The sequence below is a fragment of the Lampetra planeri genome, chromosome 26, assembly GCF_965212315.1.
Source record: "Lampetra planeri chromosome 26, kcLamPlan1.2.h2, whole genome shotgun sequence".
NCBI lineage: Eukaryota > Metazoa > Chordata > Hyperoartia > Petromyzontiformes > Petromyzontidae > Lampetra > Lampetra planeri.
Genome location: NC_136132.1, coordinates 4785060 through 4797690, shown reverse-complemented (window position 1 = coordinate 4797690; position 12631 = coordinate 4785060). Strand labels below are relative to the sequence as shown.

Sequence of the window (12631 nt, the reverse complement as noted above, 5' to 3'; positions counted from 1 at the left end):
TACATAGACAGTTTGAAGCGGGTACTGTTAGCGAGCGCCTATTACGACTGGCAAGACCAGAGCAGTCTTCTCGATGGTGGTGGTGGACCGGGGGGGGGGGGGGGTTCTATGAGCTTGCACCCTACCCAGCACACCCCTGACAACCCCCCCCCCCACACACACCCCTCGCGTCTCCCGAGCCGAGCGGGATCTGCTTCGCCAGCTGTACGGCCACACCGAGACCGAGTCACCGCAAGGATGAGCGAGAATCCAATTTTTTTTCTGTGTGTGTTTAGGCCGAGCGGACCTAGAGGCGTCGTCGCGTACCTTGGAAGAGGACGAGCTTGCGAGCGCTGAGCATGAGGGCGCAGCAGAGGCTGCGGCTGGGGCCGTGCAGACAAGCGGACGAGCTCGTGGGCTGCTCCATGGCCCCCACCCCCCGCACCGCTCCCACGGCGTCAAAGCTCCCAGCCTCCGCACCGGCAGTGCCAGCAGCAGTGGCAGTAGCAGTACCAGCAGCAGTGACAGCAGCAGTGGCAGTAGCAGTACCAGCAGCAGTGGCAGTAGCAGCAACAGTGCCAGCAGCAGTGGCAGCAGCAGCAGTACCAGCAGCAGTAGCAGCAGCAGTACCAGCAGCAGCGCCAGCAGCAGTACCAGCAGAAGTGACAGCAGCAGCAGTGCCAGCGGCAGTCCCAACAGCAGTTCCAGCGCTAGTACCAGCAGCAGTGACAGCAAGTACCAGCAGCAGTAGCAGCAGCAGTCCCAGCAGCAGTGACAGCAAGTCCCAGCAGCAGTGACAGCAAGTACCAGCAGCAGCAGTACCAGCAGCAGTAGCAGCAGCAGTGACAGCAAGTACCAGCAGCAGCAGTACCAGCAGTAGCAGCAGCAGTAGCAGCAGCAGTCCCAGCAGCAGTGGCAGCAGCAGTTCCAGCAGCAGTGACAGCAAGTACCAGCAGCAGCAGCAGTACCAGCAGTAGCAGCAGCAGTAGCAGCAGCAGTCCCAGCAGCAGTCCCAGCGGCAGTAGAACTAACCCCGCGTTCAACTCGGTCAGGAAGATCGATGGCAGAAAGATTCTCCGGCGAACGTCGACATATCCATCAACGACGCACACCGTTGCTTCAGCACATCTTCTCGATCAGCAGCAGCAGCATCGTCATCATCTTCATTGATTTCGTCGAAATCATTTGAATTAGTTTCAGCTTAAATCATCGTTAGGATGTCGATGCTAATGACCAGTCAAGGTTCCGGCCGTCGATTCGTTTGCATGTCAAGCACAAAGAACGAGCCACGAGATGAGAAACGGTCTTCAGCTCCTTACGCACGCAATCGCGAAGCGCATCTTTGCGCGTCGCACGCTGCACGATGCCGCTGATGATATTGCCGCCGCTGCTGCTGCTGCTGCCGCTGATGATCGCGAGTCCAACGCGTGGTGGAGGCGGCAGTGTGGATGTAACGTCGTGCGCTGGATCGTGCGGCGAGCGCGCGAGTGCACGGCATCCACGCGCGCTGTGTGTGATGCGCTCTTTCCCCGTCTCCCACCACCACCACCAAAAGCGCCGCCACCTCCTCCAAACTATCCAATGACGGCAAATTCATTGAGCGGGGGGGAGGGGAGGGGGGTATGGTGGGGTGGGGAGGAGGGGGGGGGGATTTGGCGAAGCGGGCAGGCACAGACCACCCCCGCCACTCACGTTGCACGCAGCCGCGTGTGCGGAGCGCGACGCAGCGTTGGAGCGCAGCGGCGACCCCCGCCACACCGGCGAGGCGGTGACGCCGATGAGAAGACCGCGCGGAGCCTCCTAGCGCGACGAGACGACGCCGCGAGACGCCGCGCGCTTCATCTTAGCACCCCCGACTGTCGGGAAGGGTCCCGGGACGCCGTAATGGACCGCGCCACATATATCTCGCTCCGCTAGCTCGCTCGCTCGCTCTCTGTGCTGTCCACGTTGGATGTATTATACTCTCTTTAAAGTGGCCGTCGCCTTACGCGGGTAATTCCCTACTTCCTAGCCAAGCCTGAGAGAGCTGCCGCGTTCCGGAAAACGCCGGGTGCGAAAGTGCGCCCTGGAATCCAGGCGCGTCGGTCCCCTTGTCTCGAAGCGAGTCGGCTCGTGTCACCCGCTGCGCTCTCTGCACGACCACGCGCATCTGGCGACACGCTCACACGTACACACACACACGCACATACTCACACACACGTACACACGCGCTCACACACACATACACACGCTCACACACACACACTCACACACACGCTCACACACACATACACACGCTCACACACACGCTCACACACTCACACACACTCTCACATACACACACGCTCACGCACACGCACACACACACACGCTCTCACATACACCCACGCACGCTCACACACTCACACACACGCACGATCACACACACACACGCTCACACACACACACGCTCACACACACGCTCACACACACGCACACACACGCTCAGACACACACACACGCTCACACACACACACGCTCACACACACGCACACACACGCTCACATACACACGCTCACACACACGCACACACACGCTCACACACGCACACACTCTCACATACACACACACGCTCACACACACACGCACGATCACACACACGCTCTCACACACACACACGCTCACACACGCGCACGCCCACACACGCTCACACACACACTCACACGCTCACACACACGCTCACACACACACACGCTCACACACGCACACGCTCACACACACGCGCGCGCACACACACGCTCACACACACACACGCGCTCACACACACACGCGCTCACACGCACACACGCTCACACGCACACACACACACGCACGCTCACACACACACGCCGGCATGCACACCGACGACACCACGCGCTCACACACTCACACACGCCGGCACGCTCACACACACACACGCACGTTCACGCTCACACACACGCTCACACTCGCCGGCACGCACACACACGCTCACACACACGCTCACTCACACTCGCCGGCACGCTCACACACACGCTCACACACACACACACGCTCACACACACACACGCTCACACACACACACGCTCACACACACACACGCACGCCGGCACGCACACCGACGACACCACGCGCACGTAGCAGAGAACGTCGATCGCGCTGGGTCTGTCGAGTCGCGTTATTAGCGCCGCGTTCAACTTCGTCCGACACCGCGCTCCTCGCGCCTCCCACACAGCAGCGGCCGCAGCGGCGGCGACGGCGGGGATACAAACACGGCAGGCTGCCCGAGTGGTTGTGGATACTGTGTAGTGTGTAGGTAGGTGGGGAGTGGGGGGGATATGGCGGAGGGAGCAGCAGGGTTAGGCTGGGGTGGGGGCAGGCGGCGGGTGGAGAGAGGAGGCGGCGGCGTCGGTGCCACAGCTCCGTGTGGTTATGCATCGCTACGCACTGCGCCAAGTTGCTGTCAATACGACGACAATCAGACATCGTCGTGAGCCATGATCAATCCTCGGCTGGATGAAGGCCTCCCCCCCCCCCCCCAACACCGCGTCAGTCGTGGGGGACGTTTGACCATACTTCACCACGCTGGTCAGTGCGGGTTATACCAGCGTGGGCGCATAGACTTGTGAGCACAGGACAAGGACTACAATGGAGTTCTCTCTCTACTGCCCTTTTGCTTCCCACCCAGCAGCCGATAACAACCGCGTTTTACGCACGATGGCCACCCATCCAAGTACTTTCCAGGCTCAACACCTGCTTAGCTCCCGAGAATCCGGTGCATTGGCGAGTGATGTGCTCAGCCGTCAGCGTACACGGCGCGACCGTGCCGCGTGCCGGCTACAAATCGCTGCCCCACCCCCCCCTCCCTGTGGGACGAACGCAGCCTCGGTTGCCCGCCATTCACTCTGGGAGGGCGACTTTCCCTTCATTAAAGCGCTGCGGTGCCAAGCGACTTGTGAGCAGCAAGCAGAGGTCGCAACCGGGTACCCGTACCCTACCCGATACCTTGGTGCGGCCGGGTACGGGTAGGCCGTGAGTCACTGGTGAGTAACCGTTTGTCACTCATTTCGGGTAGGGTACGGGTAGGGAACGGCTACCCATTTGCGATCCTGGTGCGGTCGGGTACGGGTAAGGAATCAAAACCCGTTTGCGACCTCTGGCAGCAAGGCAGCCCTGTGCTGTCATCCCAAATCGCACCGGCAACTGCTGCAGAGGGGGGGGGGGGAAAGTCTCATTCATCCACGTGGCCTTGGTCCCTCCAGCATTCGGCTCTGCCGCCTCGATTTCATCTCTCAGCCTCACGCCTTTTCACCCAGCCGGAGGCTCACAGCCTCGGGCTAAAGTGAGAGAGAGAACGGGTCCGTCGACTTGGGGGTTTGTGACTTTGGACGAGAGATCCTAGACAATTATGTTCTCTTCATCTTTTCGTCCGAGTACGCGCAGCTTCAGCAGCGTTCCGATACGTCTGTGTGAGCTGGACATGTAAATAACAAGTCGATTTTCGTTACGTAGACCGGGTGGTAGGTCCAGTGGCATGGCACAGCTTTGTTTTCTGGAGCAGAAAACGCACACTCGCTCAAGAGAAGAGTCAACACCCGCGGTTTGAACGCACTCCCAGAAGCCGTGAAAGTGCCAATTAAATTGAGAACACAGTGAATGTAAACTGCAAACAATGCATCAGTAGTCGCGAAACAACAATTACAATGCTCAGCTGTTGTAATTGTACACACAGAGACGACGGACGGAAATAATTACAGTCACCAACATTTACTGGCACTTGTACGTACACCACACCATTAAGTTACCGTACAGTATTTACAAAATAAAAATGTGCGATTGAAATAAATGATGCATCCTGATTTTTAGCACGGCACATATACAACATGCGTACATTCCAAACACAAAGGGATTAATGGTACCCACAAGAAAAGAAACCCCATAGATTCCAATGGCCTTGCCTTACTCATGAATATCAAGCAATGCCATCCAGTCCACACATCCCTTTCTATTTAAAGCTTTCGTGACTGCAGGAATTCATCTTCTTGGTTCTTTCGGTGACTTTACCGAAAGAACCAAGAAGACACATCCCTTTCTCTCGCCAATACATTGCCATATTCCACGATTCGGGGCGTATATTTCAAACAGTAGATTTGCTTCGCGTTACGTATTTATGCTCGTTCACCCAGGAAATCCTCACCGAGTCTGGACACTTCTTCAAGAAGGTTCTGCCAGGCTGCCACAGTAGGGGGCGCAGTCACAGCTTCGTGGAATTGCAATTGAGGACAGCGCTGAAATGCGCAGGTCGAAATTTTCGGCATTGGGATGCTTGAACAAAACCGATTTGGCATGGGACAGGCGTTACACTGGAGGAGAGGCCAGAAGGGAGTGATGCAGAACAGGTGGGTAGACGGACAAAACTCCACACAGAACGGCACCCGAGCTGAGAATCGAACTCAGGATACGTTTTCGTTGAGGCTCCCGTGTTATTACCACTGCTGCCACAAAGCAATGGCACACCATTCGAGTAAGTGAAGTGGATTTTTACTTGGGCATATACGGAAATAAATTGTCAAAATGTTTTCGTAATTGCTCATAAAATACCATGCTGTCCAATGCAGAGATAATTATATTTAACCTTTTTAAGCTGAGTTTCACATCTGCTTCAAACCATTGACCTGTGTTCGTCAATGATCCCTATTCAGTAAAACTTGATAATTAACTTCGAAACTTACACCCTGCATTTGCACAAACAGCGAAGGTGCCTAATTTGTGGAACTGTCGACATTTCTTCAAATAATTCCGTTTAAAGAACCCATCTTATAAGTAAATGCGTGATCCCACAACAGCCCTAGCCCACGTTATAATGAACACTGAACGAGTATTGAATCAGCCCATGCGTGTGCACGTCGCATACGTGTGTGTTTGCGTGTACGATATAAGAATGGGCGCGGTGGGTGCCGAACGCGCTGCGCTACGAACCCGGCGGCACAGCCACCACCGGTAACGATTATCTGAACCGGTCCTGGACCTCCCGTAGATCGGCTCAGCCTCATCTCGTGTAACGTGCCGGACTTCATAGGTGCTCGCGAAGAGCACTCGCCCCAAAAAAATCTGTTAAGGCGATATCGGGGAGGGGATTCTTCACCTTTGATGAATCAAGGTGCCCCGATAACGCTCGTGGGTCCATGCAAGCGCATTCCGATGCTCTCTCGGCGTTAAGGGGGCAGGCGACGGCCGGCGGGCTCGGCCGTCGCGTCACGTGCATCGCAAGATTCACGGCGACGGCGACGGATCGCGGTGCCGAGGGCAGCGGGCAGCTTGGCGCGCCGAGCCGGGTCGCGCGCAGAGGTCTCAAATGGGTTTTGATTCCTTACCCGTACCCGTACCCGGCCGCACCAGGGTCGCAAACGGGTACCCGTTCGGGTACCTGATTGCGACCTCTGGGATGAAGCCATGTTGCAGGCGCGGGTGGGTTGATTCTAGGAACTTGAATTGTGAGAAGAGACAAGACGTTGGGAAATGAGTGACAAACGGTGACTCGCCAGTGACTCACGGCCTACCCGTACCCGGCCGGGTACGGGTAGCCGGGTATCGGGTAGGGTACGGGTATCGGGTAAGGTACGGGTACCGGGTAGGGTACGGGTATCGGGTACCCGGTTGCGACCTCTGGTCGCGCGTCAGCGTGGAGCGCGGCACCCCCCGTCCCCTCCGCTCCCTCCCCACCGGTCCACTCAATCGAGAAGTGTCGAGGTCACCCATGGGGCACCCGCTCACTTGGGGGGGGGGGGGGGGGTTCGAGCAGAGGCCGTTTGGTGAGCTGATGAGGTTCGGGGATTAAAGAGGAAACAAAATGAATAGGACCCCCCCCCGCCCTGTCACCAATTGTAACGTATTAAAACAACAATCGAGGGGTGCAGTTGTGATGAATGTGTGTGTGTGCGTGTGCGCGCTACTAATTGCGTGCGTTCGTGTGGGTTACGTGGGGAGCGGCGGTGCAGCTGTTAGGGGGGGGTGTCTAGACCTGGCTTTGGGTCTCCCTTAGGTTGAGCCAGCCTGAAACCGAGCAGCGAACGGGGCTGGACGTGCGACGCGTGGGGAGTGTCGTGAAGTGCGTTCGTGGTGAGTGTGCTCGTCGCCGCTGCGTCTACATGGCGTCAAAGTGGAATCGGTGAGCCTCGAGCCGTTTCTCCTTATCGTCTGCTTTCTGCAAAACAGAGACACGGGCGGGGGGCGGGGGGGTTAGGAGGTGGTGGTTTGATATTGACTTAGACGACTCAAATAGGGCAATGCACTCAAAGTACACTGATAACAAAATAATCGTCACATAACCACACAAAATCCACACGCCCCACTCACATGCTGCAAAAAGCCTTCTCCCAATGCTACTTTAATGTTCCAATTTACTCTGTTGTCATTTGTCAATCACCAACGCACGCGTGCACGCACACGCATCGACGTGTACACAGTGTGTGTATGCAGAACTTATTTTGCACCGTACGTAGCCAACAGTGCTAATGTGGTGGCAAAGTGGTGAGTGCAATGCACCACAGACCGGGAGAGACTCGGTTTGAGTCCCCGGCATTGCACGACACCAGTGGAAATAGTAACACGAAACTGGCGCGTGCCTCTCTCGGGTCGCCTCGGCCATAAATAAGGTCCTGGTGTGGCTGCGTCAACATCAGAACGTGGCCGGCTTGGTGTCGTTGCGGCCCGGACGTCTTTGTAAGCGCCCTGCCGTTCTCACGACCAGATGGCGGGCGCTGGGCAGCACTGCGCGCGTTTAAACGTGACGCTATATTGCCTGGGACCTCTCTTCAAAAGGTAAGTGTCCCCAATCGAAGCACTGACACCGTCGCTGTGAAGGTTGACCTCATCACAACGGCGGGGCGAGTCCCGTAACTGCTCCGAGTTACGGGATTAAAGTTGAGCTTAAAAGCGGCAGCCTCATGGGGGCCCCCCACCGCGCAAGCAGCAATTACACAAGACGACAATGACAAAGATCCCCCATATAGCCTGTAACAGACTGTTGGGGCAAGTGCTGTTAGCGAGGACCTATGAAGGCCGGCACAGCACCACGCCCGGCCGCCTTTGTCTCCCCAGTGCTGATGTTTACACACCGCACTAGATATCCACTTGAGGCCGAGTTGACCTAGAGAACGCCCCGTAACGGTTCAGAAAGTGTTGGCCGTGAGCGGGTCGCCGGGTTTGTAGCGTAGTGCGCTAACCACTGTGCCACCGCTTCCGACAAGCACACGCACCAACATGCACACACGTGGGTACCCACATTTTGGTTCTGAAATCTATACAATCTATCGGTCAAGGCGATAGTTACTGTTGTGCAAATTTGCAGTGGTTTGCTGGGTCAAACCGCACTTCTTCCTGTGAATGCTTTATGGCCTCGCCGAAAGAAAGGTACGGGATGCGAAATGTCATCTGAAGAGATACAGCGGCATCATTTGCAACAACAGGTCACTGTGTGCCAATGTAACAGTCAATTTTGGAGATGACAAAATGAACACATTGCCCTTTTTGCTAGGCATGTGTTTTAGGTTAAAGTCCCCCTGCCGAGTTGGCGTGGGAAGGCGCTTACGTACCAAACTTCCACAAACAATCAGTTAACATTTGGGTATATACCACACACACACAAGCTTACATTTATCTAAGCACATTGATGCGATCATTGCATCGGGCACTCCCAAAGTCTGCATAATTTTAATGTCTCATGTCGGAGAGAGTCAAATTTGCCGAGGGTATACATATATTTTTCTCTCCCCCGAACCACGAGGCCACAACTGTTTTAATGATGACAATTAACACGTTCAGGGGAGGGGACTTCGCTTGTGCGCTGCCAGCTCACTGTGGACCCGCCACCACCACCACACCGTGTCGGTGCGCACGCAATCCACCGTATCCACGCATCAAATGTCCGACTCTACTGTCTTCCCACGAAGCGTGTCTAACATCCGAACTTTTTTCCCATGCCCAGATATGCGTTTGCCAAGATCGATGAGTTCACGTGTTCGAGCTTGGATTTGTCGTTCGTGAGCGTGAAGCTGTGCAAGAGTCCAGCGGGTCAAATCAAAGCCGTGGACTCATTGTCCTGTTAGCCAGAGTGAGACTAGATGTTGTTCATCGACTGAGCCAAAGCGGATGTTATAGACATAGTTGGCATTGCTCGCAGGGGAATGCCAATTGGGAAAGCCGCCTAGTCCAAGTTGATATCGTTGAAAATTACCTGCAATTACTGGAGAGAAGGGTAAAGCGGTAAGAGAAAGAGAGTGAGCGGGCGTTATGCTGCGCTGCATAATAAAGTATCAGACAAATGTCCCCATTATAATAACGATCACAAATGAGCAATTTCAAGCTGCCAACTGCACAGAGGTTCATCAGTCTAACACGTAATGTTTTGCTTGTTTTTTTTCTTGTTCAAGTCGGGCACTAAGCACCGTGTGTTTAATTGCTCGGTGAGCGCGAGCGGCTGGGGTGACATTGGAACACGATGTCTGTCTGGTCGACCAAGCCGGGTATCGCTCATCCTCGCCGCCCGACGGCCCCACAGTGTTTGTGATGACACTGCAGCCCCTGGGATAGATGCGTTCGCGTGGCCCGGAGCGGAGCGCTACTGGACCATGATGGGAATGAGTTGTGCTCATTCCCTCTCGGCTCGCGTGGATTCACAGTGCGCGGCCGAAACCCGGCTGATTTTGTGAAGAAAAAACACGGCCACACGAGAGTGAATTTATTAACTGTTGGATTTGACAGGTGGGACGCCCGTGATGGACGCCCCCTCTCAACAACCCACACGCAGCTTTGCAGCTCGAGTCAGTTACACATTGATACCTGTCCAGAGGGTAATTGCAACCAATGCTCCCCATTCACCACGCCCGGTTTAAGGTCACCCTAAACCAGTATGCTTCTCACGCCTTTGGTCATGCGATGACACCCACCCACTTATAAGCACGATGTAAGGCCCACACTTAATGGTCTGTTCTGGCTTCCAGGAAAGACAGATCTATTGTTGGAGTGACTCTGGTCTTGAGCTCGTCATGATCACAGACAGCAGTGGAGAAGCCTTTAGGCTGTGCTTCTCTAGGTACCCCGCAAGAACAGCCAATATAACAATGCATAACCTGAAGTTGCAAATTGAGTGAATGGATAGCGAGGCCTTGACTTGAAGACCAATAAGGAGAGTGCATAATACCCAGCCAAGTGTTGTATTTCGTTCTTAATTTTAGAACTTTCGTGACTGCAGGAATTATTATTTGGTTCTTTCGGTTAAGTCACTTCTAAAGATAAAATAATAAATTAAATTAAATAATAGAATACGACGTTTCGATTGCAACACAAGCAATCATCATCAGGTATAATGAAATAGCGACATAAAATCTAACCAGAAAACTATAGACAGACATATTAGCAGACAGATATCACCAAGATACATAGAGAGAGCAACACAGGTAACAGAGAGGGGTGATCGTCTCTGTGGGGTGGCCTTAAATAGACAGAGGGGGGGGCGGAGGCAGAGAGAGGGAGGGGGGTTAGAGAAAAAATTAGCATATCAATAAGTGGTCAACAGACGTGGTGCTGCAAGTACGATGACACGGCAAGCAAGCCTGAAAATTAGTTATTTAATTTTAGTGTGTCTTTCTCCTGATTTTCAGGCTTGCTTGCCGTGTCATCGTACTTGCAGCACCACGTCTGTTGACCACTCATTGATATGCTCATTTTTTCTCTAACCCCCCTCCCTCTCTCTGCCTCCGCCCCCCCTCTGTCTATTTAAGGCCACCCCACAGAGACGATCACCCCTCTCTGTTACCTGTGTTGCTCTCGCTATGTATCTTGGTGATATCTGTCTGCTAATATGTCTGTCTATAGTTTTCTGGTTAGATTTTATGTCGCTATTTCATTATACCTGATGATGATTGCTTGTGTTGCAATCGAAACGTCGTATTCTATTATTTAATTTAATTCATTATTTTATCTTTAGACGTGACTTAACCGAAAGAACCAAATAATGTTGTATTTCGATTTAAAGCTTTCGTAACTGCAGGGATTCATCTTCTTGGTTCTTTCGGTAAAGTCACGTAGAAGGAAAAAAATAAAATAAAATAAATAAAACAATAATGTTTTTTTGTTATTATTTTATTACTTTCCTTCTACGTGACTTTACCGAAAGAACCAAGAAGAAAAAAAGTGTTGTATTGTTATTTATTTTAACGGAGTCAAGGGTCGCCCCACATTCAAACAAGCACTGGCCAGGACTTGTTTCTACAATGTGCTGTGTGTGGAAACGTATCGAGGTCTTGGTCCGCTTCAAGCCCATTCACATGTTAATGCCTGCCTGGAACAGACCAGGATCCACCTCTCCCCAAAACCTTCTCTCTCTGGCAGTGACAGGTGTAAAGTCACCGCTTTAAAATAAGACAACAGGGCATTACGCGTTATTGGGTTAGCTCACATTATTTCAAGCTAGTATCTGTTGTTCGTGATATTTATATGTATGTTTAAAGACGACCACGAAGATGACTAATTATGCGAGACGAGCCATTGATGGGACCCGTCGCGTCCGTGACCTCGCGACCCTTCACAAGGGGCGGCCCGCCTCAAAGCTGGAAGCTCATTGGCCGCGATAGAAGCAGGCCGCACGTCCCGGTTACAGCTCGCTTGGTCTGGTGAGGTTGCCGTGGGAACTCTTGCCTGATTCACGAATCAGGTCAGCCTGGCTTCGATATGTTGAATTTCTTTCGCGCCGTAACGTAGCCAGCCATGCTAAACGAAGTGGTCATGGCGACGCAGCATGCGCGAGCTGTCTGCCACAAATCTCCGCCACGCCGTGCAAGTTTGGGGATAGGAGGTGTGATGGGAATTTATGCCGAAAAATGTAAAACTTGCAAATAATTCTCCGCCATAACAAAGCATTGCACCTCACCTTCAGAGGATGAATGCTTCATAACAGCGGATTTTTATTAAATGAACACAGTCATTAATTTAAAAAAAAACTGCCTCGAGTAAAAGATGAACTGAAAAAGCTTCCATATATTTCCCCGCTGCAATTGTGTCCACATATTGTTCACATTGTGTTGTTTAATTATGGTATTTAACCATGGAATTTCCAATGTGACCTACATCCGTAGCATTGTTAGTATTTGAATCTATATTGTGATACATCTCACATGACCTACACCTTATATATTTTATTTTCCTCCTGTAGCCTTGAGGCAATCTTTAATGCTTCTCTCCTTTGTTGTAGAAGCCTATACACATGTATTTACTCCACCTTTCTTCACAGAGTGTGTGTGTGTGGGGAGTGGCGGTGTAGCGGTTAGCGCGCTACGGCCAACACCAGTGACGATTATCTGAACCGGTCCTGGGCCTCCCCTAGATCGACTCAGCCTCAAGTGAATACCTGGTGCGGTGTGTCAACATCTCAACTTGGGAGACAAAGGCGGCCGGGCGTGGTGCTGGCCACCCACCACCTCGTGTGCCACAGTGCCGGCCTTCATAGGTGCTCGCTAACAGCACTTGCCTCAACAGTCTGGTAAGGCTATATGGGGGATCTTTGTCTTTCGTGCGTGTCTGTGCACTCATACCCATTCAATCATTTTCTCCTTACACTACCGTGAGGGTGGACATGATGGTCAGCGCTCACGAGTGGAACTAGACGGAACCCGTGATC

General features: G+C 53.1%; 2 protein-coding genes across 2 annotated transcripts in view; both read right to left on the bottom strand.

Moving 5' to 3' along the window:
- Nucleotides 1-406, bottom strand: part of NETO2 (neuropilin and tolloid like 2) — a 34435-nt gene extending 34029 nt beyond the window's left edge. The window contains exon 1 of the mRNA XM_078606904.1: nt 307-406. Within this exon, the coding sequence (XP_078463030.1) occupies nt 307-406 (100 nt within the window). The remainder of the gene's footprint in view (nt 1-306) is intronic.
- A 4150-nt stretch (nt 407-4556) lies between these two features.
- The window catches only part of ITFG1 (integrin alpha FG-GAP repeat containing 1), a 183172-nt gene continuing 175097 nt past the window's right edge, over nt 4557-12631 (bottom strand). Inside the window, exon 18 of the mRNA XM_078606544.1 lies at nt 4557-7159. Within this exon, the coding sequence (XP_078462670.1) occupies nt 7100-7159 (60 nt within the window). The 3' untranslated portion in view covers nt 4557-7099. The remainder of the gene's footprint in view (nt 7160-12631) is intronic.